At 38.1% G+C, this 27,403-nt stretch overlaps 1 protein-coding gene across 2 annotated transcripts in view; it reads left to right on the forward strand.

Moving 5' to 3' along the window:
• Positions 1-27,403, forward strand: part of NFXL1 (nuclear transcription factor, X-box binding like 1) — a 366,986-nt gene that overhangs the window by 67,639 nt on the left and 271,944 nt on the right. For both annotated transcript variants that reach the window (XM_053703989.1, XM_053703990.1), the window contains exons 14-15: positions 9,530-9,689; positions 17,199-17,290. In XM_053703989.1, coding sequence (XP_053559964.1) covers positions 9,530-9,689; positions 17,199-17,290 — 252 coding nt within the window. The remainder of the gene's footprint in view (positions 1-9,529; positions 9,690-17,198; positions 17,291-27,403) is intronic.

Here is a 27,403-nt window from a genome sequence, read left to right on the forward strand (position 1 = left end):
AGAACAAGGGATGGGGTTCTACTCCAATCTGTTCGTAGTTCCCAAAAAAGAGGGAACGTTCAGACCAATCTTGGATCTCAAGATCCTAAACAAGTTTCTCAAGGTTCCATCGTTCAAAATGGAAACTATTCGAACAATTCTTCCTTCCATCCAGGAAGGTCAATTCATGACCACGGTGGATTTAAAGGATGCGTATCTACATATTCCTATCCACAAGGAACATCATCGGTTCCTAAGGTTCGCATTCCTGGACAAGCATTACCAGTTCGTGGCACTTCCTTTCGGATTAGCCACTGCTCCAAGGATTTTCACAAAGGTACTAGGGTCCCTTCTAGCGGTACTAAGACCAAGGGGCATTGCAGTAGTACCTTACTTGGACGACATTCTGATTCAAGCGTCGTCCCTTCCTCAAGCAAAGGCTCACACGGACATAGTCCTGGCCTTTCTCAGATCTCACGGATGGAAAGTGAACGTAGAAAAGAGTTCTCTATCTCCGTCAACAAGGGTTCCCTTCTTGGGAACAATAATAGACTCCTTAGAAATGAGGATTTTTCTGACAGAGGCCAGAAAAACAAAACTTCTAAACTCTTGTCAAACACTTCATTCCGTTCCTCTTCCTTCCATAGCGCAGTGCATGGAAGTAATAGGTTTGATGGTAGCGGCAATGGACATAGTTCCTTTTGCGCGCATTCATCTAAGACCATTACAACTGTGCATGCTCAGTCAGTGGAATGGGGACTATACAGACTTGTCTCCGACGATTCAAGTAAATCAGAGGACCAGAGACTCACTCCGTTGGTGGCTGTCCCTGGACAACCTGTCACAAGGGATGACCTTCCGCAGACCAGAGTGGGTCATTGTCACGACCGACGCCAGTCTGATGGGCTGGGGCGCGGTCTGGGGACCCCTGAAAGCTCAGGGTCTTTGGTCTCGGGAAGAATCTCTTCTACCGATAAATATTCTGGAACTGAGAGCGATATTCAATGCTCTCAAGGCTTGGCCTCAGCTAGCAAAGGCCAAGTTCATACGGTTTCAATCAGACAACATGACGACTGTTGCGTACATCAACCATCAGGGGGGAACAAGGAGTTCCCTGGCGATGGAAGAAGTGACCAAAATCATTCAATGGGCGGAGACTCACTCCTGCCACCTGTCTGCAATCCACATTCCAGGAGTGGAAAATTGGGAAGCGGATTTTCTGAGTCGTCAGACATTACATCCGGGGGAGTGGGAACTCCATCCGGAAATCTTTGCCCAAATTACTCAATTGTGGGGCATTCCAGACATGGATCTGATGGCCTCTCGTCAGAACTTCAAGGTTCCTTGCTACGGGTCCAGATCCAGGGATCCCAAGGCGACTCTAGTAGATGCACTAGTAGCACCTTGGACCTTCAAACTAGCTTATGTATTCCCGCCGTTTCCTCTCATCCCCAGGCTGGTAGCCAGGATCAATCAGGAGAGGGCGTCGGTGATCTTGATAGCTCCTGCGTGGCCACGCAGGACTTGGTATGCAGATCTGGTGAATATGTCATCGGCTCCACCATGGAAGCTACCTTTGAGACGAGACCTTCTTGTTCAAGGTCCGTTCGAACATCCGAATCTGGTCTCACTCCAGCTGACTGCTTGGAGATTGAACGCTTGATCTTATCAAAACGAGGGTTCTCAGATTCTGTTATTGATACTCTTGTTCAGGCCAGAAAGCCTGTAACTAGAAAAATTTACCACAAAATATGGTGTGAATCTAAAGGATTCCCTTGGAACAAGGTAAAGATTCCTAAGATTCTATCCTTTCTTCAAGAAGGATTGGAGAAAGGATTATCGGCAAGTTCCTTGAAGGGACAGATTTCTGCCTTGTCTGTGTTACTTCACAAAAAGCTGGCAGCTGTGCCAGATGTTCAAGCCTTTGTTCAGGCTCTGGTTAGAATCAAGCCGGTTTACAAACCTTTGACTCCTCCTTGGAGTCTCAACTTAGTTCTTTCAGTTCTTCAGGGGGTTCCGTTTGAACCCTTGCATTCCGTTGATATTAAGTTATTATCTTGGAAAGTTTTGTTTTTGGTTGCAATTTCTTCTGCTAGAAGAGTTTCAGAATTATCTGCTCTGCAGTGTTCTCCTCCTTATCTGGTTTTCCATGCAGATAAGGTGGTTTTACGTACTAAACCTGGTTTTCTTCCGAAAGTTGTTTCTAACAAAAACATTAACCAGGAGATAGTCGTGCCTTCTTTGTGTCCGAATCCAGTTTCAAAGAAGGAACGTTTGTTGCACAATTTGGATGTTGTTCGCGCTCTAAAATTCTATTTAGATGCTACAAAGGATTTTAGACAAACATCTTCCTTGTTTGTTGTTTATTCTGGTAAAAGGAGAGGTCAAAAAGCAACTTCTACCTCTCTCTCTTTTTGGATTAAAAGCATCATCAGATTGGCTTATGAGACTGCCGGACGGCAGCCTCCTGAAAGAATCACAGCTCATTCCACTAGGGCTGTGGCTTCCACATGGGCCTTCAAGAACGAGGCTTCTGTTGATCAGATATGTAGGGCAGCGACTTGGTCTTCACTGCACACTTTTACCAAATTTTACAAGTTTGATACTTTTGCTTCTTCTGAGGCTATTTTTGGGAGAAAGGTTTTGCAAACCGTGGTGCCTTCCATTTAGGTGACCTGATTTGCTCCCTCCCTTCATCCGTGTCCTAAAGCTTTGGTATTGGTTCCCACAAGTAAGGATGACGCCGTGGACCGGACACACCTATGTTGGAGAAAACAGAATTTATGTTTACCTGATAAATTACTTTCTCCAACGGTGTGTCCGGTCCACGGCCCGCCCTGGTTTTTTAATCAGGTCTGATAATTTATTTTCTTTAACTACAGTCACCACGGTATCATATGGTTTCTCCTATGCAAATATTCCTCCTTTACGTCGGTCGAATGACTGGGGTAGGCGGAGCCTAGGAGGGATCATGTGACCAGCTTTGCTGGGCTCTTTGCCATTTCCTGTTGGGGAAGAGAATATCCCACAAGTAAGGATGACGCCGTGGACCGGACACACCGTTGGAGAAAGTAATTTATCAGGTAAACATAAATTCTGTTTTTAGTACTGGCAGTTTCTGCCAGTACTTAAGATGGCGGGGACAATTGTGGGGTGGGGGAGGGAAGAGAGCTGTTTGGGAGGGATCAGGGGGTCTGATGTTTCAGGTGGGAGGCTAAGCTCTACACTAAAGCTAAAATTAACCCTGCAAGCTCCCTACAAGCTACCTAATTAACCCCTTCACTGCTAGCCATAATACATGTGATGCGCATTTAGCGGCCTAAGTACCAAAATGCAACGCCAAAGCCATATATGTCTGCTATTTCTGAACAAAGGGGATCACAGAGAAAAATTTACAACCATTTATGCCATAATTGCACAAGCTGTTTGTAAATAATTTCAGTGAGAAACAAAAAGTTTGTGAAAAAGGGAACTTTTTTTTTTAATTTGATCGCATTTGGCGGTGAAATGGTGGCATGAAATATACCAAAATGTGCCTAGATCAATACTTTGGGTTGTCTGCTACACTAGACTAAAGCTAAAATTAACCCTACAAGCTCCCTACAAGCTCCCTAATTAACCCCTGCACTGCTGGGCATAATACACGTGTGGTGCGCAGCAGCATTTAGCGGCCTTCTAATTACCAAAAAGCAATGCCAAAGCCATATATGTCTGCTATTTCTGAACAAAGGGGATCCCAGAGAAAAATTTACAACCATTTGTGCCATAATTGCACATGCTGTTTGTAAATAATTTCAGTGAGAAACCGAAAGTTTGTGAAAAAGTGAACGATTTTTTGTATTTGATCGCATTTGGCGGTGAAATGGTGGCATGAAATATACCAAAATTGGCCTAGGTCAATACTTTGGGATGTCTTCTAAAAAAATATATACATGTCAAGGGATATTCAGGGATTCCTGAAAGATATCAGTGTCCCAATGTAACTAGCGCTAATCTTGAATAAAATGTTTTGGAAATAGCAAAGTGCTACTTGTATTTATTGCCCTATAACTTGCACAAAAAGCAAAGAAGATGTAAACATTGGGTATTTCTAAACTCAGGACAAAATTTAGAAAATATTTAGCATGGGTGTTTTTTGGTGGTTGTAGATGTGTAACAGATTTTGGGGGTCAAAGTTAGAAAAAGTGTGTTTTTTTCCATTTTTTTCTCATATTTTATAATTTTTTTTTATAATAAATTATAAGATATGATGAAAATAATGGTATCTTTGGAAAGTCCATTTAATGGCGAGAAAAACGGTATATAATATGTGTGGGTACAGTAAATGAGCAAGAGGAAAATTACAGCTAAACACAAACACCGCAAAAATGTAAAAATAGCCTTGGTCCCAAACGGACAGAAAATGAAAAAGTGCTGTGGTCATTAAGGGGTTAAATCATGAAAGAAAAAATTTGGGTTCAGTGTCCCTTTGAACTCAAATTCATCAATCCCCGTAGTAATAAAGAAGTTCCCAGTTGTTGCAGCTTGTACTTCACTCAATCGTTTCTGAAATCAGTGCATACTTTAACTTTATCCTACAAAACACAAAGAGCAGCGCGTCTTTAGCTCAAGGGTGATTTATTACATAAAAACAAGTGCAAGGCAAACAAAATGCACTTACTAGAAAAAAAAACAAATCGACTTCTCATCACATATAAAAGTCTGTTCGCCAGGTCTCCGGCCTTTCCGGGTGTTCCCCTGTACAGTGGCGCCCTTGGCTTCTGTTGCAGCTCCTAGTGCTGGGAACAATGTACTGCTCTTGGCTATGCAGTCTCTTGCTGTCTTTAGTTGCACTCGAATCTGCTCACTGAATTTTGCTCACCCACTGGACCGAGAGACCTCCTACCTCTATGCGTTTCATTCGCGTAATGTGCAAACTTTTTCAAGAAGAAAAAGCTTGCACATTAAGTGAACAAAATGGATGAGCATATTGGAGTGCAGCTACGGACACCAGGAGACTGCATAGCCGAGAGCAGTGCATTGTTTCCCGCAATAGTAGCTGCAACAGAAGCTGAGGACGCCACTGTATAGAGGAACACCCTGAGAGAACAGAAATCTAAGGGAAGGACTTTTATATGTGATGAAAAGCTGATTTGTTTTTATTCCTAGTAAGTGCATTTTGTTTGCCTTGCACTTGTGTTTATGTAATAAATCACCCTTGAGTTGTAGATGCGCTGTTCTTTGTGTGTTGTACTACATACACAGACATTTTATACATTAGGCAACTATACAGACACACTACACCCATTCACTGTATAAAATATACACTATAACACACTACACACATGCGCACACACTACAACCATATACTACAAAACTATACACACACTACACATATACTCTATACACTTATATACACACACACACTATACAAACATACACTAGAAACTCACTACACTCATACACTGTACAATCACACACACAACATACATATACTAAACCCATACACTATGCAAACACAGTGCACTCATACACACACTAAACCTATGCACACATATATTATTCACACACACACACACACACACACACACAAAACGCATACTACTTCTATACAAACACACATACACTATACACAGACACCTATACATCATACAGGCACATACAAATTCATATTACAATAAACCCCTACACTATATAGCTATATAGCCCCTAAACTACCAAAAACCCTATCGCAATAAACCCTATACACTATTAACAACTAAGACCCCCCCCCCCCAAGTTAAAAAACAAAACAAAACAGTATACTGTTAAAAAAGGCCCCTGAAATATACCCTCCATAGAGAAAGCATTCAGTGGCTTTGTGTGGTGCAGAAAACCCCCTAGGATTAACAGAAAAGTAATGCAAACTCCAAGACTTCAGAGTGGGCTGGGAATACCCAATATAGCATTATACAGACAAGCCATCTTCCTACAATGAGTAGTTGACTGGCACATACATCACAATCATATACGTTGAGTACAACTGGAACACTCCATCGCTGACACACCACACTGTGGAGAATATGCTGGAGTGTAGAGAAATCAACGAATGCGTTGGCATATACTTCACCATTGATAAAAGAAACATACAATACATGGGAACTAATATTAGCCAGAAACACAAATTTAACGTCTAGAGCCTCCCCCCTAACACCACTCATAGAAAATGGGCAATTCTCTTTAGACTCCAATGCCATACCAGAAACACCAGATAAGTCTATACGAGACATCACAATTCATATGATCACCTCGGGTGAAAAGATCATTCCACAGTCAGCACTCATTGAAAAGGGACTTGCATGTTTAAAAAGTTGGTTCACCTACCACCGAACGCATCACTATATCTCCCAACATGTACACAGCAGGAACATGGTCAGACCACTGACAAATTACTAAACTTTGTGCGTTAGACAGCCACCAATAACTCACACTCTTTCATCAATCTATAAAATCCTAACCATTAATCCCCTTGGGTATATACCTCTATATCTAGAGAGATGGGAAGATGACCTAGGAATAATTATTCTACCCCAGACAAATGTCTCCATTTTCCAAAACTTAACGAAGATATCCATATCCTTAATAGAAATTAACCTAAAACTCTTACACAGATGGTACCTGACCCCCAAGAAACTCCATCGCCTCTACCATAGCAAATCTGACCAATGCTGGAGGTGTGGTCATAAAGGAAGTAATATGGCTCACATGTGGTGGTGGTGCAATTCGATCCAAAACCTTTGGAGATTGACCTTTGCAGAAATAGAAACAATACTAGACACTCCTTTCACCTTGACCCTCTGATATGGCCAAAAAACAAACCCCCTAGGATTAAACACAAACATCATGTTAAACTATTTTATATCATGACAAACAGTATCAAATATTTAAAGGGACACTGTACCCAAAAAAAATATTTTGTGATTCAGATTGAGCATGAAATTTTAAGCAACTTTCTAATTTACTCCTATTATCAAATTTTCTTCATTCTCTTGTTATCTTTATTTAAAATGCAAGAATGTAAGTTTAGATGCCGGCCCATTTTTGGTGAACAACCTGGGTTGTCCTTGCTGATTGGTGGATAAATTCATCCTCCAATAAAAAAGTGCTGTCCAGAGTACCGAAACAAAAAAAAGCTTAGATGCCTTCTTTTTCAAATAATGATAGCAAGAGAATGAAGAAAAATTGATAATAGGAGTAAATTAGAAAGTTGCTTAAAATTGCATGCTCTTTCTGAATTACAAAAGAAAAAATTTGGGTACAGTGTCCCTTTAAAAACTGGAATAGTAAGAAAGCCCCAAACCTAAACATGTGGACACTACGAGTTTCCGAATTCCTAGAATTAGGGGAATATAGTTATATGAAAAACCCCTAAATGGATGTCTATGCTGACATACTAGATACTTGGGAAAAATATCTTAAAAGAAAAACCCCCAAACACGTGAATTTGACACAAACCTCATAACAAACATTAATAACTAACCTTATGGTCCTGTGAGTTACAAAGCAATGTTAACCACTAGAAAACGAATATGCATGCATGCGGCTGGATCGAACCAAATCAACAACCTAGTAGGACAACATAGTCCTACAACTTAAACACATTTAGCGTCCATTGAGTAGCTAGGAAGCAGCCTGCATTATCTGATTTCCTACAACAGAAGGTATATGTCTTCCTCCTAAACATCTCTGTTTTATCATTACCTTGTAAAACCAGCTGACAAAATGTTTTGTATTTCGGGGAGCTGCGTCTCCCACGCTGTACTTTTTTCGAATTTTCTAAATAAAGTCAGTTACCTAAAAAAAAAAAAAGGCCCCTAAAAAATTAAAAAGCTCCTCAAAAAACCTATTCTAAAACTAAATTAGGGTAAAAAAAATTATCTTGCCTAAAAACCCCTATCCTAAAACTAAACTAAAAAATAACAAACCCTATGTTAAAACTAAAGCCCCCCAAAAACACTAAACTGAACCCCAAGTTTTATTACTCACCATCCAAAGTCTTCTATTCTTTTCTTGATCCAACGTAATCCATATGGTAAATGGTAAATTGGTCCTCTTCTTGATCCAATGCAAATTCCAATCCAAATAAGCAAAAAGGATCCTCTTCTTTTTTTGCTCTGATAGGCAAAGGGGTCTGTAGGCAGATCTTTCTCTTCTTCTTTGTTCCTCCGTCTTCATGCTGTCCCCACAGCACACTAATTCTTGGCTGCCTGTTTCCCCCTTTTTTATAGGGGTGTCCTGGCAGTTCTATTGGCTGTTTTTAAATTAAATTTCAAATCAGCCAATAGACAGAACTTTTAAAAAAAAAATAGCCAGTTCGGAAAAAAAAACTAATTCCATTGGCGAATTTGAATTTAAAAAAAAACTTGTTTTTTCCATCTGAAATATTTCAAAAGCACTTATTCAAATGACTTTAAATTTTCCAGTTTTTTAGTGATTCCCAGTCAAATATAACTTCCACATTTCCGCCAGATATGTTATTCCAGACCAAAGCTATGGTCATCTGAAAAATCTAATTTAAAGTGGAAAACACTGACAAACTTAAACTATAATATAAGTGTACGATTACATTTTGTTTTGCTTCAGAGGCACTGCCTACTGAGAGAGACATCGTACAGTGCTTAATGATTTGATGTGCTAACTGTGGTTCTACTAACGGGCTGGGCTGTACTGGTAAAGGTGCCATGAATCTGCTTCATAAGAATTCATTTTATTTATTTAGAAGATAGCATTTTAAAACTATTTTCAGTTAAATTGATAGAAATGTTCAAACTTGAATTGTGCATAGGTGTATTTCAATTTTAAATAGAAGGATTTTTCCAATATACTTCCATTAGCAAAAATGCCAGTGTACCAGTATTCAGGCTTAGAGAGTGAAGAGTTTGTTTCATACAAGTCAATGCAGACAGTGGTGTTTGCTGGTGTAAGGGGCTCTCATAGCATATGTATGCATGCTGCTGAAAAACAGTAATAACCTTTTTAGAAACAATTTTGCTAATAGATACAATTGGGATACTGAACCCAAATTTGATGCAATTTTAAGCAACTTTCCAATTTACTCCTATTATCAATTTTTCTTCGTTCTCCTGGTATATGAAAAAGCAGGAACCTGGCCCATTTTTGGTTCAGACCCTGGATAGCGCTTGCTGATTGGTGGCTACATTTAGCCACCAATCAGCAAGTGCAACCCAGGTGCTGAACCATAGATGGGCCGGCTTGTAAGCTTACATTCCTGCTTTTTCAAATAAAGATTCTAAGAGAACAAAGACAAAATGATAATAGGAGTATATTAGAAAGTTGATTAAAATTGCATACTCTATTTGAATCGTGAAAGAAAAAATTTGGGTTCAGTATCCCTTTAAGATTTATTTGAGATAACAAATATGTACTTCAGAGAACATGAGTATCTTTATTCTCTCCTTGAAATATTATAAAGAAAGAAGCGTGTGTATGTTTATTAATGGATAGCATATACCACTAACAGAAAATATATTTTCTTTCTTTCCAAAACATTTAAATTCGCTTTCCTCCATAGTCGGCCTCCTACTTGTCATCATGAAGTCCGGGAACGTCACAAATGTCACTTTGGACCTTGCCCTCCATGTAGGCAAATATGCCAGAAATCCTTGAAAAAGTGTTGCCATTTATGCCCCATTCCTTGTCATGATGAAGCTCTAGTAAAGCAAAAAGGCCTGGTAAGATGTTAGTCTTTGGTAATTTATATGTATTTAGTCTTTTTATTTGTGTAATTGTCAAGATCCATAATACCTATTTCTTTCATAAGGTGGTGAGAGTCCACATGCCATTACTCCTGGTTAATAGGAGGAGGCAAAGATTCCCAAACTCCAAGAGTACTTCATCCCTCCCACCTCTCTGGTATACTAGTATTATATTTGCTTCTACAGGAGGAAGGTGAAGAATTGAGGTGCTCCAGGGTTCCTCAGACCAATTTTAGTCCCATTTCCCCTCAGAGAGCTGCTACTGAGAGACCGAAAGGAGATTGGAGTATGGATCTGTGACAGAATCACTCCCAGTGATGGAGTAAGTCACAAGACTGTCACAGGTGTCACATTGACCAGTTAATTAGCCTCCTCCTGCTGGGTTGTCAATATATTTCTTACAAAGATCCTCTGCTGTGACATACACAGCACTGGATGGGCTGTCTACTAGAAGCAGTCTAATTCTCCAGCTATGAGTAAGCACGGTAAAATGGGTGCATTCCAGGTAAGTAACTGACATATTTCACACTCACATGGTTAGACATACAGTCTAGCAGTATATGGGAGACTGTTTATTTTCAGCTTTTGAATCCACTTAGTGAAGTACTTTTTATTAAAAATCAAAGTATATCATTCTGCTTAGCACATTATTACCTTATGTATGGCTCAATTTATTTCAATATGTTTATATATTTAATGCTACTGTTGTTGTGCAACGCTAAAGAGGTGCACGCCCAATTCAGTTTAGCGTGCTCCCCTAATATATTTAAATAATTGGAGCAGATAGTTTATTTGCCGTTAATTTTATAAATCTGCATATGGCTAATGTTATTGTGCACGCTCCTTTACTATCTATAGCACGCACTGACTCTTTATATTTCTTACAATGCTAGAGAGGTGAGCATCCGGCTTTTAACAAACCACTTCAATGTTTTATGTTGAAAGGGTTAATACTTTTTCGGAGAGCCTGTATTTTTTACATACATACTTCTTTGATGTTTTTCTTGTATTCATCATTATGAAATCCATTAAGAGGGGTTTTAAAGTAAAATTGCTCATATTTACCACTTGCTATTTTGGGGGTCCTGTTGCTCAGGACCCTGATTATTTTATCTCTCTCTTCCGTCATTGTTTTTATATTTCACAATAAATATAGTATAGTGGTTATTTGTCTTTGTACACCGTCTGTATTTAATCCCTTTAGTAGGTAGATCCTCTGTTTCCTTATATTCCCAATTTGTAACTGTGAACATCTCCAGCTCAGTTTTGCATTTTTTGTAAGGATCACTTTATGCTAAACACATTTACGCTGCTCTTGCCTCTAAAGGAATCTGTCATCCCCTTGTTTGTACTTTACAAGGGAGTTATTCAGATTTTGCTCCAGGGTTTAATTTTTTTTTTTGTTCACTCAAAATTCTTCAGAGATGTTAGTGGTTATGGTCCTTCCAAGTAAATGCAATGAGTCTCTGACAAGCAACCTACAGTTGTTTTATCTAACCATTCTGAATCTCTAATGATCAGATCTGCTATCCGTTTGAAACTTCTTAGATCAGTAAATGCCTTTATCTGTGATGCTATTATTGACATAATTTGAATCAATTCTGAAAATATGGCTTTATCAGTTTTGACCAGAAGAGCTTAGGGACTCTAATAATCGTCAGATGGCATGGTTACTGAATATAAACTTTTTTTCCTATTTTTTCTGCAAACATTTTTTTGGTCCAGGTGTAGAAGCCTTTCTCTCCACTGTAACTAGAGGAAAAATAGTTTTCTCCCTCAGAACAAGAAGTTAAAGGGACACTAAACCCAATTTTTTTTCTTTCATGATTCAGATAGAGCATGCAATTTTAAGCAACTTTCTTATTTACTCCTAATATCAATTTGTATTCATTTTCTTGCTATCTTTATTTGAAAAGCAAGAATATAAGTTTAGAAGCCGGCCGTTTTTGGTTTACAACCTGGGTTGTCCTTGCTGATTGGACAGCACCAATAAACAAGTGCTGTCTATCGTCTGAACCAAAAATGGTCTGCACCTTAGCTTAGATGCTTAGATGCCTTCTTTTTCAAATAAAGATAGCAAGAGAATCCATTAAAGAATATAATTTGGATTTAGTGTCCCTTTGCATTTTTTTTAATTTAAAATTTCTCTTTTATTGAGGTTATAGGACGATAAAACATAACAAAATATAATTGTCAGCATAAAACAACATCAATGTTAGATTTACAGAATGTTTTCCATACATTACTGAAATATATATTTTCCATGAATACCTTAAGGATATAGTCTACCAGGTAGTACCTTAAGTCAAATGAATAGCTTACCTTCGTAGCACATTGTAAAATTATCTGTGCTGGTATTAATTATACTACTAAGGCAATACAATTCTGAAAAGATGGTAGACAGAAATCATTATCAGAAGGCAAAGGAGATGGTATATCTGCATTAAAAGTGTACTGACAGAAATGAAACCTCATTTTTAAATGTTATACAGTCCTCCCTATGATTAGTGGGTCACTTTTGGACCCCAGAATTCTTATATAAACTGGAGGATGAAAACTGCTAAAACTTAAAGGCCACTTTTTGATCTGAATGGTCAATATAGTTAGAGCATATCAATGTTATTTATATGGTATCTCAGCTGATCGTTAATAAGACTAATAACTCAGCATGTGTAGGTTGGTAAATTATCTTAGCGGGCAGTTTACACGCCTGGAAAAGGATAATAGCGTGACTTAGATTGTAGTTTTCATTGGGAGGGAATACACTTGACCGTTGTGGGTGATATATCTTTTCCTAGTTCATTGATGCTATCTATTTAACCTTAAAAGGTGGAGATGGACTTAGGTAAGCGATAAAAGAAAAAAAGAACCAATAAAATATGTGCTGGGATGTATTAAAGAATCTACACTTTTACGCCCATGTAAGCTAACATACAGGAAGTCGTATGTATAGAGTGGACAACAAGGTCCCTCACTAAAAATAAGAGATTAATAAGGTTAGGTGACCCTATGTCATACACATATGTATATATAAAGGTAATTGTTCCCTCCTATCAAATTAAAGGCGGAGCATGCTTATGTAATGATTATTTAGGCTTATTCTAAGAGGTTGCTATGACCTAAGAATCATATGGGCCTAGAAAAAGTGCTTACTCCCCAGGAATAGAGGATCATTTGGTAAGCTTATCAGTACCCCATGTGTAAGTTAGATCCAGAAGACGAAGGCTGTCACACCACACTGTCTCGGCCCCAAACAGAGCGGTGGGCCCTAGAGGTTATTAGATTAGTATACACATTCAACTGAGAGATTAGCACAATCTATTTCTCTTAGTACCTTCTGATAACAGGGTAACACTTTACATAAATAACATCCCAATCTACATTATTATTACGTGGTGGAAAAGTCCAATAAAAAAGAGTCTCTTAAATGCGGGCAAGTAGACAGCATAGCAGTTATAGGGCTATTACAACAAAGGCTGAGTTAAGTAGTGAATAGTTGTATTAGCAAGGCACCTATCCCAAATCTATTTCTCATAGCTTCCCCTGAAAAATAGGATAAAATTGTAAATGGATGATGTCCCAGTTTGTATCATTGTCCAATGCTGAGAGAGCCCAATAATAATAATAAGTCTCTTAAATGTGAATAACTAGGTAACAGAATACTAAACAAAAATTTGCATAAACAGATTATACATTCTAATGATCCAAAGTTTTTTATTATTTATTTATAACCAACAAGTGGTATTATAGGAAAAGAGAAAAAGACAACATAATAACAAAGACACCACGCAGGGTGTAATAACATGAAATACAATTGGTAAAATTGTAAGATACCACAGCATACAACAATGCACATTGCCCAGTACTATATCAGTTTATAATGAGCATGTTTGTATTTGGATCTATACAACACTTTTATCATTTGCATTAAATACTCTTCTACAAAATAAATGCTTTATTAATACCACCTGGGATTTTTTTTTATCATTGTTTGAAATAAAAAAAACAAAAAAACAAAAAGGAAACAAAACAACTCAGAGGGAGAAAAAAAAAAAAAAAAAAGGGGGAAATGATAAACCAAATAAACTGAATACCATGGAGCTCCCTTCCTCAGTCCCACCTACTAATGATCCAAAGTTAAACTTTAATGTTCAAACTCAAAGTCAGTGGGACAGCAAGTGTGCGGTTTAAAAGAGAGCCTTTGGACATCCACTACTCGCCACCTTAGGTATAGTTAAAAGTTATCAGTCATCCCACACCGGATCTCAAAAATAGATGGTGATTTTAATATATTTAGCCATAAGGCACATGCAGGAGTAAGTTTGTCCATAAAAGGCTATGTGTCTTCATGGAGTGTGTATCCATTCACCATTGACTCCCGGCATATAACTGCTCAGATGAGATGGGACCGGAGCTAATAACCCGACCGAGTCGCGTGTTCTCCATTTAGCCTCCAGCGTCAGCCCAGTGGGCACCATGCTCCGGATCTCAGGGCCTATTGAGGTTTTCCTGGGATTAGTAGGCCATGCGGGACTTGGAAGATCAGGAATCTCCATGCGGAACCACTCAGTCACAAAGTAATAGCATACCATACACTGCTTGAAACTGAGGTAGCCAGAATGCTATAATTGACTCTACTTTTACTGAGTGTACATAAATATTCATATTCAAAGGGGAGCTTAGCTTATAGGAACACCTCGACATGGGTGATATAACGGCTTAAATACTAGGCATCTATAGTTTAAAGTGTTGGCTAGTTACCTCATATACAGGTCAAAAACTAAACCAATATTAGCTTCAGCAATGGCTAGGTTTTATAAAAGATATATCAAGACCCATGTTAAATAAAAAAGAACAAATGTAGAGATACATAGACTGCTCATAGATAGAACTTTTAATAGAAGGGGGCGTCTAATATCAAATAGGTTTGGGAACTGATAAGTTTAGTGGTCCTCCTAGAAAAGTAGTATTCATGTCCCACCATTTAAAGAACAATTTATAGCTGGGGGTATGTGGGGTTTATATTGTAAGAGAGATTCTCATATTGGAACTGAAACATATCGCTGGAGTTTAACTGTGGTTTCACTGTATATAAAGCGCCAGAAGATGTAATATAACTATAAAAACACTGGTTTGTAAGGTGTATGGACATAGAAGCTACTAAATACTGTGTAAGCTGTATTGAACATATCAGCAATAACTAAAGAATCTTGACATACGTATATTCTACTCAAATACTTATAAATAAATTCCATAAGGAAGATTCTTATACTGGAGCTAGTACATATTGCTGGAGTGTAAATGGAGTTGCTCACACATCAAACAATAATTATATAAAGTACTAGAAAACAGAGTATATATGTAGAAGAAACTGTTCTGTCAAATATTGGAGTAAATAAGCAATTAGACACTGTGTAAACTGCATTGAAGTAAATACTAAATGTTAGTAATTAGCAAATTGAAAGTAATAAACTAGGATAAAAGCATATGTCTTATGGGTGAGCAGGCATAACACAGATGAGGACTTCCAGAATAAGGAGTCTGTGAGAGTAATGTACCTGTATTGCTCTCAGTAAAAGATGATTCAGCAGTCTCCTTGATATTTCTTCACCCGGTAAACTGAAGGGGGGGGAGGGTGTAAGATAGATGACAGTTATGTGCTAGGCCATTGTCAAATATTTATCTGCCCGGTCCAGCCTCTTCCAAATGATCTATGGCAGACAAATATATTTATCCATGCTCAGGATCTCCTCATATAACCAAACATATAACTTGTGATCGTGGATGTTAGGGAAATCCAATATTTTTTAGATTAGCTTATCCATTCTCAGAGCTACTGGATTTTCAGTCTATCATGGTTGCCAGTTGGACACGCCCCCCTGTTCCTTTTTAATAGTCTAGGAATCAAAAGTCAACCTCCTCTTTACAAAAACAAGTTTGTTCCAGTTCTTCCTTGAAGTCTAATTCTAAGTGGAACACCACCAAAAAATAGTCTTTTTCCTCTACAAAGACAGAATGAAAGTACTGTCCTCAATGCAGATATCCTTCTTGTAGGGGAAATATTTTGCCTTTTCGGAAGGCAGGGTCTCAAGCTGTTTAAGGGCCTTGGATTCTAAACATATTTTCTCAGGGATACAGATTAGGTTCTTCTGTTGCATGTTCCGTATGACCTTGTCTTCTGGATCTAGAACTTTTGGGAATGGTAGTTCCTGTTCTTATCTCAGAACTAGGCCAGGGTTTTGATTCCAGCCTTTTTATTGGTCCAGGAAACAAGGAGCCTTCAGGCCTATTCTAGTTTTGAAAACTTTAAACAAGTTTTCTCAAGATTCCTACTTTCAATTGGAAACAATTTATGTCTTCGATAGATTTGAATGATACTTTTCTAAATATTCCTATCCTCATAGACCATCCCCAGTTTCTACGGTTTGCCTTCCTGGGTATCTAGTTGGTTAGTTCACTTTTTTAGTCAAGCTACTGCTCCCTGTGGGGGTTTTTTGTGGGGTTTTTTTTTTTATTAAAGTTCTGGAATATTTCTGGTTAGTAATAATAGGTCATGGTATTTAAATGTCTCCATACCTGGTTGATATTTTGGTTACAAAATACAATCTATACCTTTAACAGAAGCTATTAACAAAAAAGTTCTCTTTTTCCTCAGTCCAGAGTCTTTCCTCTGAGTCATTATATACTCTATATCAAGGAGACTATCTTTTACAGTTCAAAGGAGATCGAAGTCTCAGACAACAAATATAAGATATCAGTTGATTTCAAATCCTTCAGGAGCAGCACAGAGCTTACTTGGAGGTGGCCAGTCTCCCCCAAAATTGCTTTACAGCTCATTCTATTAGTTCAGATGTCATTTCATTGACTTGGTTTCTCATGAGACCTTCTTTTTTATTTTTGTATGCTAAGTCAATAGTGTAAGGTCTAAACTCAGTTTCCTCTTAGGATCCTTTTGGGATTCCACAACAAAGCAATTTCTACCCTGGTGGAAAGCTCACCAGTTCTTCTCTGCTGGCATCCTTTGCCTATTCAACTAGGACATTAAACTTTTAAGACGCAAATCTCTCAGGTTGTGCTCCTCCTAGTGGCCAGCAGTTGAATCCCAGGAGTAATGGCTCGTGGTCTTTAACCACCATGAAAGAAATTATTTTATCAGAGAAACATACGTTTTCTTTTTAAACAAAACCTCAAAAAGTTTTGCATATGAAGAGGACCACTAACTGTAAATAAACATAAAAAATACTCGATACTTGTTACAGATGACTAAGTTGTGCTCCATTAGTTGTCCTTGGTGCATTGTCTAATCGTTAACAGTGATCATAAGCTCTGCCATAAAGTTTTCCCGAGTTAAAAGAAGTGCAGATTTTTTATTAAACCACAGTTTTGTAATATTGCATAAATAATGTATATTTTTTTTTTTTTTTTAGTAGGGACTATCTTTCTGTGTTTAATAAAAGTAACCATGTTTTCTCTTTCTTTTGCTAGCCTCAGCCAGCAGGTCCATGGGAACAGCCTTCTGAGCCAGCATTTATTCAGACCGCTTTACCTTGCCCCCCTTGCCAGGTTCCGATACCAATGTAAGTATTATGTTACCATGCATATTTGTTCTGTATATAGCCCCTATAGCACTACCTTTTTTTCTAAATCATTCTCTCCCTCTGTCTTTTTTATTTATTTGACAAACTTTGCTACATAAGGCCTGGAAAATAATACTTCTTTCTCCAACATAGGTGTGTCCGGTCCACGGCGTCATCCTTACTTGTGGGATATTCTCTTCCCCAACAGGAAATGGCAAAGAGCCCAGCAAAGCTGGTCACATGATCCCTCCTAGGCTCCGCCTACCCCAGTCATTCTCTTTGCCGTTGTACAGGCAACATCTCCACGGAGATGGCTTAGAGTTTTTTAGTGTTTAACTGTAGTTTTTATTATTCAATCAAGAGTTTGTTATTTTAAAATAGTGCTGGTATGTACTATTTACTCTGAAACAGAAAAGAGATGAAGATTTCTGTTTGTAAGAGGAAAATGATTTTAGCAACCGTTACTAAAATCGATGGCTGTTCCACACAGGACTGTTGAGAGGAATTAACTTCAGTTGAGGGAACAGTGAGCAGAATTTTACTGCTTGAGGTATGACACATTCTAACAAGACGATGTAATGCTGGAAGCTGTCATTTTCCCTATGGGATCCGGTAAGCCATTTTTATTACAGACAATAAATAAGGGCTTCACAAGGGCTTTTTAAGACTGTAGACATTTTCTGGGCTAAATCGATTCATATATAAACATATTTAGCCTTGAGGAATCATTTTAATCTGGGTATTTTGTAAAATAATATCGGCAGGCACTGTTTTGGACACCTTATTCTCTAGGGGCTTTCCCTAATCATAGGCAGAGTCTCATTTTCGCGCCGGTATTGCGCACTTGTTTTTGAGAAGCATGACATGCAGTCGCATGTGTGAGGAGCTCTGATACATAGAAAAGACTTTCTGAAGGCGTCATTTGGTATCGTATTCCCCTTTGGGCTTGGTTGGGTCTCAGCAAAGCAGATACCAGGGACTGTAAAGGGGTTAAAGATAAAAACGGCTCCGGTTCCGTTATTTTAAGGGTTAAAGCTTCCAAATTTGGTGTGCAATACTTTTAAGGCTTTAAGACACTGTGGTGAAATTTTGGTGAATTTTGAACAATTCCTTCATACTTTTTCGCAATTGCAGTAATAAAGTGTGTTCAGTTTAAAATTTAAAGTGACAGTAACGGTTTTATTTTAAAACGTTTTTTGTACTTTGTTATCAAGTTTATGCCTGTTTAACATGTCTGAACTACCAGATAGACTGTGTTCTGAATGTGGGGAAGCCAAGGTTCCTTCTCATTTAAATAGATGTGATTTATGTGACACAAAATTTAGAGAAAATGATGCCCAAGATGATTCCTCAAGTGAGGGGAGTAAGCATGGTACTGCATCATCCCCTCCTTCGTCTACACCAGTCTTGCCCACTCAGGAGGCCCCTAGTACATCTAGCGCGCCAATACTCCTTACTATGCAACAATTAACGGCTGTAATGGATAATTCTATCAAAAACATTTTAGCCAAAATGCCCACTTATCAGCGTAAGCGCGACTGCTCTGTTTTAGATAATACTGAAGAGCATGAGGACGCTGATGATATTGTTTCTGAAGGGCCCCTACACCAGTCTGAGGGGGCCAGGGAGGTTTTGTCTGAGGGAGAAATTTCAGATTCAGGGAAAATTTCTCAACAAGCTGAACCTGATGTGATTACATTTAAATTTAAGTTGGAACATCTCCGCGCTCTGCTTAAGGAGGTGTTATCCACTCTGGATGATTGTGAGAATTTGATCATCCCAGAGAAACTATGTAAAATGGACAAGTTCCTAGAGGTCCCGGGCCCCCAGAAGCTTTTCCTATACCCAAGCGGGTGGCGGACATTGTAAATAAAGAATGGGAAAGGCCCGGTATACCTTTCGTCCCTCCCCCCATATTTAAAAAATTGTTTCCTATGGTCGACCCCAGAAAGGACTTATGGCAGACAGTCCCCAAGGTCGAGGGGGCGGTTTCTACTTTAAACAAACGCACCACTATACCCATAGAAGATAGTTGTGCTTTCAAAGATCCTATGGATAAAAAATTAGAAGGTTTGCTTAAAAAGATGTTTGTTCAGCAAGGTTACCTTCTACAACCAATTTCATGCATTGTCCCTGTCACTACAGCCGCGTGTTTCTGGTTCGATGAGCTAGAAAAGGCGATCACTAGTGATTCTCCTCCTTATGAGGAGATTATGGACAGAATCCGTGCTCTCAAATTGGCTAATTCTTTCACCCTAGACGCCACTTTGCAATTGGCTAGGTTAGCGGCGAAAAATTCTGGGTTTGCTATTGTGGCGCGCAGAGCGCTTTGGTTGAAATCTTGGTCAGCGGATGCGTCTTCCAAGAACAAATTGCTTAACATTCCTTTCAAGGGGAAAACGCTGTTTGGCCCTGACTTGAAAGAGATTATCTCTGATATCACTGGGGGTAAGGGCCACGCCCTTCCTCAGGATAGGTCTTTCAAGGCCAAAAATAAACCTAATTTTCGTCCCTTTCGTAGAAACGGACCAGCCCCAAGTGCTACGTCCTCTAAGCAAGAGGGTAATACTTCTCAAGCCAAGCCAGCCTGGAGACCAATGCAAGGCTGGAACAAGGGAAAGCAGGCCAAGAAACCTGCCACTGCTACCAAGACAGCATGAAATGTTGGCCCCCGATCCGGGACCGGATCTGGTGGGGGGCAGACTCTCTCTCTTCGCTCAGGCTTGGGCAAGAGATGTTCTGGATCCTTGGGCACTAGAAATAGTCTCCCAAGGTTATCTTCTGGAATTCAAGGGGCTTCCCCCAAGGGGGAGGTTCCACAGGTCTCAATTGTCTTCAGACCACATAAAAAAACAGGCATTCTTACATTGTGTAGAAGACCTGTTAAAAATGGGAGTGATTCATCCTGTTCCATTAGGGGAACAAGGGATGGGGTTCTACTCCAATCTGTTCGTAGTTCCCAAAAAAGAGGGAACGTTCAGACCAATCTTAGATCTCAAGATCCTAAACAAGTTTCTCAAGGTTCCATCGTTCAAAATGGAAACCATTCGAACAATTCTTCCTTCCATCCAGGAAGGTCAATTCATGACCACGGTGGATTTAAAGGATGCGTATCTACATATTCCTATCCACAAGGAACATCATCGGTTCCTAAGGTTCGCATTCCTGGACAAGCATTACCAGTTCGTGGCACTTCCTTTCGGATTAGCCACTGCTCCAAGGATTTTCACAAAGGTACTAGGGTCCCTTCTAGCGGTGCTAAGACCAAGGGGCATTGCAGTAGTACCTTACTTGGACGACATTCTGATTCAAGCGTCGTCCCTTCCTCAAGCAAAGGCTCACACGGACATAGTCCTGGCCTTTCTCAGATCTCACGGATGGAAAGTGAACGTAGAAAAGAGTTCTCTATCTCCGTCAACAAGGGTTCCCTTCTTGGGAACAATAATAGACTCCTTAGAAATGAGGATTTTTCTGACAGAGGCCAGAAAAACAAAACTTCTAAACTCTTGTCAAATACTTCATTCCGTTCCTCTTCCTTCCATAGCGCAGTGCATGGAAGTAATAGGTTTGATGGTAGCGGCAATGGACATAGTTCCTTTTGCGCGCATTCATCTAAGACCATTACAACTGTGCATGCTCAGTCAGTGGAATGGGGACTATACAGACTTGTCTCCGACGATACAAGTAAATCAGAGGACCAGAGATTCACTCCGTTGGTGGCTGTCCCTGGACAACCTGTCACAAGGGATGAACTTCCGCAGGCCAGAGTGGGTCATTGTCACGACCGACGCCAGTCTGATGGGCTGGGGCGCGGTCTGGGGACCCCTGAAAGCTCAGGGTCTTTGGTCTCGGGAAGAATCTCTTCTACCGATAAATATTCTGGAACTGAGAGCGATACTCAATGCTCTCAAGGCTTGGCCTCAGCTAGCAAAGGCCAAGTTCATACGGTTTCAATCAGACAACATGACGACTGTTGCGTACATCAACCATCAGGGGGGAACAAGGAGTTCCCTGGCGATGGAAGAAGTGACCAAAATCATTCAATGGGCGGAGACTCACTCCTGCCACCTGTCTGCAATCCACATCCCAGGAGTGGAAAATTGGGAAGCGGATTTTCTGAGTCATCAGACATTACATCCGGGGGAGTGGGAACTCCATCCGGAAATCTTTGCCCAAATTACTCAACTGTGGGGCATTCCAGACATGGATCTGATGGCCTCTCGTCAGAACTTCAAGGTTCCTTGCTACGGGTCCAGATCCAGGGATCCCAAGGCGACTCTAGTAGATGCACTAGTAGCACCTTGGACCTTCAAACTAGCTTATGTATTCCCGCCGTTTCCTCTCATCCCCAGGCTGGTAGCCAGGATCAATCAGGAGAGGGCATCGGTGATCTTGATAGCTCCTGCGTGGCCACGCAGGACTTGGTATGCAGATCTGGTGAATATGTCATCGGCTCCACCATGGAAGCTACCTTTGAGACGAGACCTTCTTGTTCAAGGTCCGTTCGAACATCCGAATCTGGTCTCACTCCAACTGACTGCTTGGAGATTGAACGCTTGATCTTATCAAAACGAGGGTTCTCAGATTCTGTTATTGATACTCTTGTTCAGGCCAGAAAGCCTGTAACTAGAAAAATTTACCACAAAATATGGAAAAAATATATCTGTTGGTGTGAATCTAAAGGATTCCCTTGGGACAAGGTAAAAATTTCTAAGATTCTATCCTTTCTTCAAGAAGGATTGGAGAAAGGATTATCTGCAAGTTCCTTGAAGGGACAGATTTCTGCCTTGTCTGTGTTACTTCACAAAAAGCTGGCCGCTGTGCCAGATGTTCAAGCCTTTGTTCAGGCTCTGGTTAGAATCAAGCCTGTTTACAAACCTTTGACTCCTCCTTGGAGTCTCAACTTAGTTCTTTCAGTTCTTCAGGGGGTTCCGTTTGAACCCTTACATTCCGTTGATATTAAGTTATTATCTTGGAAAGTTTTGTTTTTGGTTGCAATTTCTTCTGCTAGAAGAGTTTCAGAATTATCTGCTCTGCAGTGTTCTCCTCCTTATCTGGTGTTCCATGCAGATAAGGTGGTTTTACGTACTAAACCTGGTTTTCTTCCGAAAGTTGTTTCTAACAAAAACATTAACCAGGAGATAGTCGTGCCTTCTTTGTGTCCGAATCCAGTTTCAAAGAAGGAACGTTTGTTGCACAATTTGGATGTTGTTCGCGCTCTAAAATTCTTTTTAGATGCTACAAAGGATTTTAGACAAACATCTTCCTTGTTTGTTGTTTATTCTGGTAAAAGGAGAGGTCAAAAAGCAACTTCTACCTCTCTCTCTTTTTGGATTAAAAGCATCATCAGATTGGCTTATGAGACTGCCGGACGGCAGCCTCCTGAAAGAATCACAGCTCATTCCACTAGGGCTGTGGCTTCCACATGGGCCTTCAAGAACGAGGCTTCTGTTGATCAGCTATGTCGGGCAGCGACTTGGTCTTCACTGCACACTTTTACCAAATTTTACAAGTTTGATACTTTTGCTTCTTCTGAGGCTATTTTTGGGAGAAAGGTTTTGCAAGCCGTGGTGCCTTCCATTTAGGTGACCTGATTTGCTCCCTCCCTTCATCCGTGTCCTAAAGCTTTGGTATTGGTTCCCACAAGTAAGGATGACGCCGTGGACCGGACACACCTATGTTGGAGAAAACAGAATTTATGTTTACCTGATAAATTACTTTCTCCAACGGTGTGTCCGGTCCACGGCCCGCCCTGGTTTTTTAATCAGGTCTGATAATTTATTTTCTTTAACTACAGTCACCACGGTATCATATGGTTTCTCCTATGCAAATATTCCTCCTTTACGTCGGTCGAATGACTGGGGTAGGCGGAGCCTAGGAGGGATCATGTGACCAGCTTTGCTGGGCTCTTTGCCATTTCCTGTTGGGGAAGAGAATATCCCACAAGTAAGGATGACGCCGTGGACCGGACACACCGTTGGAGAAAGTAATTTATCAGGTAAACATAAATTCTGTTTTTTTTATTTTAATCTTCTTCTCTTCATTTTTATTTAAAAAAAAAAAAAAAAGACGAGACCTTATTTCTAAAAAAATGGATCTAAAGCAACTCTTTCAGATTTTTGAAATGGGAATAATAATTATCTTTGCACATTTACCCCTCCACCCCCATTTTAATAAATCTTTTGATACCCTTTTCAGAGTTAATTTAAACCTTTCCATCATTTACAAGTGCTTTTAATGTTGGTTCTTTTTTAGATTTCCAGTGTCTAAAGATTAGATTCCTTCCTAATAAAATGACTTATTAATAAATCCCCCCCTCGCCCATAAACCTTTCCTATCTTTAAAAAAAGAAGAAAAAAAAGAATAGTAATGTTTCGGTTTTGTTGTATTTACTCGGCCAATATTTTATATTTGTAGTTTTGAATATTGATATAAATGTCTGTGTGTCTGCACATATAGAGATAGAATTATTGGGCAATTAGCACATCTATGCAAGTATCCCCACTTGTATTTCCCTAGTAGTACTCTGTATACATTGTCACCAATGCACCTGGGTAAGATATGCAAATTAGATATACAATAGCTTTATATGTATTTCTCTGTGTGTGTATGTATATATATATATATATATATATGTATATGTGTGTATATATATATATATATAATATAATATATATATATATATATATATATATATATATATATATATATATATATATATATTCTGTGTATAAATAAAGTATTGTTGTTCCTGCATCCTCACTTTTACATTTGACAGTTATATGAATATGTGAGAAAGCATTGAAGATATACTATTCAAATTAAATTTAAAATTTGAAATCTTATAAAAGTTTGGTGAGGGTAATCTGGATATTTGGAACAAAAAGGAAGTAAGGATCTATATAAACTAGTTATGGAATTGAATCCTTGTAGACTTTGCTCAAACTTCTGGAACGCGATTGTGCCCAAAATCTAATAATTTGTGACAATAATACCAAAACCGTGATTACACACAATTATATAGTGATGTTACACACAACTACCACTTTCATTGTGGCCTTAATTGCATCTATTACACATTCATGTCACAAAACCAGATGTTTACAAACAATGCCATTTCTAGTTTTCTATCTCTGAGCATCTCTATCTGAGCCTCTATGTCTCTGAGCATCTCTATATTTTTGTCTCTCTATTTATATATATATATATATATATATATATATATATATATATATATATATTTATATATATATATATATATATATATATTCTCTTTCTTTCTTTCTTTCTCTCTTTCTCTCTTTCTTTCTTTCTTTCTTTCTTTCTCTCTTTCTTTCTTTCTCTCTTTCTTTCTCTTTCTTTTTCTCTTTCTTTCTCTCTTTCTTTCTCTCTTTCTCTCTTTCTTTCGCTCTTTCTCTCTTTCTTTCTTTCTTTCTCTTTCTTTCTCTCTTTCTTTCTCTCTCTTTCTCTCTTTCTTTCTCTTTCTTTCTTTCTTTCTTTCTTTCTTTCTTTCTTTCTTTCTTTCTTTCTTTCTTTCTTTTTCTTTCTCTCTCTCTCTCTCTCTCTCTCTCTCTATCTATCTATCTATCTATCTATCTATACATACATACATACACACACACATACGTTTGTGTTTCTGAACATGAATTTCCTGGTGGTCTTACATTACACAGACTAGTTTCCCTTTGTAATCTCTCTGGATTTAGTACTGTAGTTAAGAGTACATTTTAAAATCTGTTTTTGTGCTTCTGTGTTTCTTTGATACCTTTTGTCAGTTTGTACAATTGCACCATCTGGGAGTCTCAGACCACATTGTGTAAGTGATGTAAAACAATACATATTTGGTCAATACACAGCATGTACATAGTATATGCAAGTAATGCATCATTTTTATACGCTTCTCTATATTATTTGCTTTGAGGTTTTTTGCTGGCTAATTTAGTCTGGTGTGGAGAATACATTTAAAATGCCCTTTTGTGCTTCAGTTTCTTTGAATAATTAATATCTCAATTACAACAGTTGCTCCATCCGAGTTTCTCAATCTACAGTTTACTATGTCAGCTTTTTCTTCTGCATTTGTAAATATTTTTTTAAACATTTTAGTTGTATCCTTTTCATTTAGTCAGGATATACACCTGGGCATTAATGCAGTGCCAAAATCACGGTAAGCTACAACAATATGCTCTCTACTGCTCATGTGTCCATATAGCTTCTCATTTTACAACCACCCATTCTCATTTTTCTATGTTCTTTGCATTATAGTATGGAATGGGAATTGAATTTAATAGACTTAGGTTCAGGTTACCTTAATATCCTCTCAGTGTTTTTATTACTTCCTATTGAGAAGGATGTTTTATGATGATGAGATGTCTGGGCTTTTGTTTTTGACATGCGGAACATTACACCGCTCATTTCAGGCAAGGCGGCTGTTTAATATATCCAGGTGCAGTCTGGATGTGGTTTATGGAGAAGATTTCTTAGATAGTTTATATATGTTTTATCTCATTCATTCATTCCTAGCTCTCGTGTCCTTAGTTTATTTTAAACATTTTTATTAGTGTTCCATAAAACATATTTACATTAAAAACCTTTTTTTATTTGATTAAAAGACATAATTATCCGTTAAAGTTTAAAATTTTAGGTTGCATTATTTTATATAGTTTATAAGATTATTAAAAGAGCAAAATTATTTTCTATACTTCCTTAATAATATATATAAAAAAACAAATATGCATTACTTGGTTTAAAAGGCAAATCTACTCCACAGTAGCTTGACAAATTTTCCTTAAAATTGAGATTTATATAAGTGACCGATTTTTTTGTTGTTTTTTTTTTGTTTAAACTCCCCATTAAAAACACATTGGGCTCGATTTATCAAACTTTGTTCAAGATCGCCGTTCCGTTCTCCGACAAGTACTCTGCATATCGCCATCGGATAGGCGCACATGTGCGCCATTATTTATCATAAAAGGGGTCGTATTTCTACGTTACTTTCCAAAGGCGAGATGTGGCGTGATATTGATAAATCTCGCCGTTATTCATATATTTGCGCCATATTTATTATTAAAAATGTGTTAAATTAAAGCGCATATGAGAAATAAATGTGAATTCTCATTGATTACTTTTTAATTTTTATTGTTCAGTTATCAATGTTACAAATTCGATGTATATATCTATATTGCTTTTCAATAAACACAAACTTTATTTATATTTCCGATAATCGCTAAAAATGTATTAAAAATTTGAATATAATAATTGTGATCATATTATCAAATTCTCTCACATATAAATCTTTGAAGGGATAGAAGTTAAATGGTAAGATTAAAATTTAATGCTGAAAATAACACAATTTTTTTATATCTACTTTATTATTTGTTGTATCAATATTTATATTATTTAAGAAAGCACATCAAGATCTCATTCCAAATTGTATTACAAATTTTATCTTTGTATTAACTTTTGAACTACTTATCTAAACATGAGCTTATGTATTTCAAAGATATAACCCAACTCTTTGATCTAACCCAACTCTTATATTTATATCCACCTCCCCCCTCAGCATTAATATAGGTTTTTTTTTTGTTTTTTTTTACAATAAAATAATTCAATGTTTTGGATTAAATAAACACACACACACCTTTAAATTGTAAAATATATGGATTTATTGAAACCCAAAATAAATGTTATTTTCACATCCTAATAATTTTTTTTATTTCAAAATGTAAAGAAATAATGTTTTGCTTTATTGTTCCTAATTAAAACGATTGATATTTTTCTCTTAAGTTTTGCACTTTTATGTATGTCCTCATCAAATTATTTTCAACTTCCAGCAGGGTATCCAAAATTTCTTTTTTGTTGATAGTTATTTCTTGATCTTCAGGCACTATACCAATGAGAAATAGAAAAATAGTTATGTCATGAATTGAATACATTTCAGTTCAGTATTACAAGATAAATAGTGTTTTATCTAATGCTAACAAGAAACACAGACAAAAGACTAATATCTTGTTAGAAGGTTTTATCTACACCTCTGTTGTTATTTAAAAGCATGTCATCTTGATAATACTGTGTACACGCACATGCATCTTTTGTTCCACACAATACTGAAAGCTA

This window comes from Bombina bombina, chromosome 2 (assembly GCF_027579735.1).
Source record: "Bombina bombina isolate aBomBom1 chromosome 2, aBomBom1.pri, whole genome shotgun sequence".
Classification (NCBI taxonomy): Eukaryota; Metazoa; Chordata; class Amphibia; order Anura; family Bombinatoridae; genus Bombina; species Bombina bombina.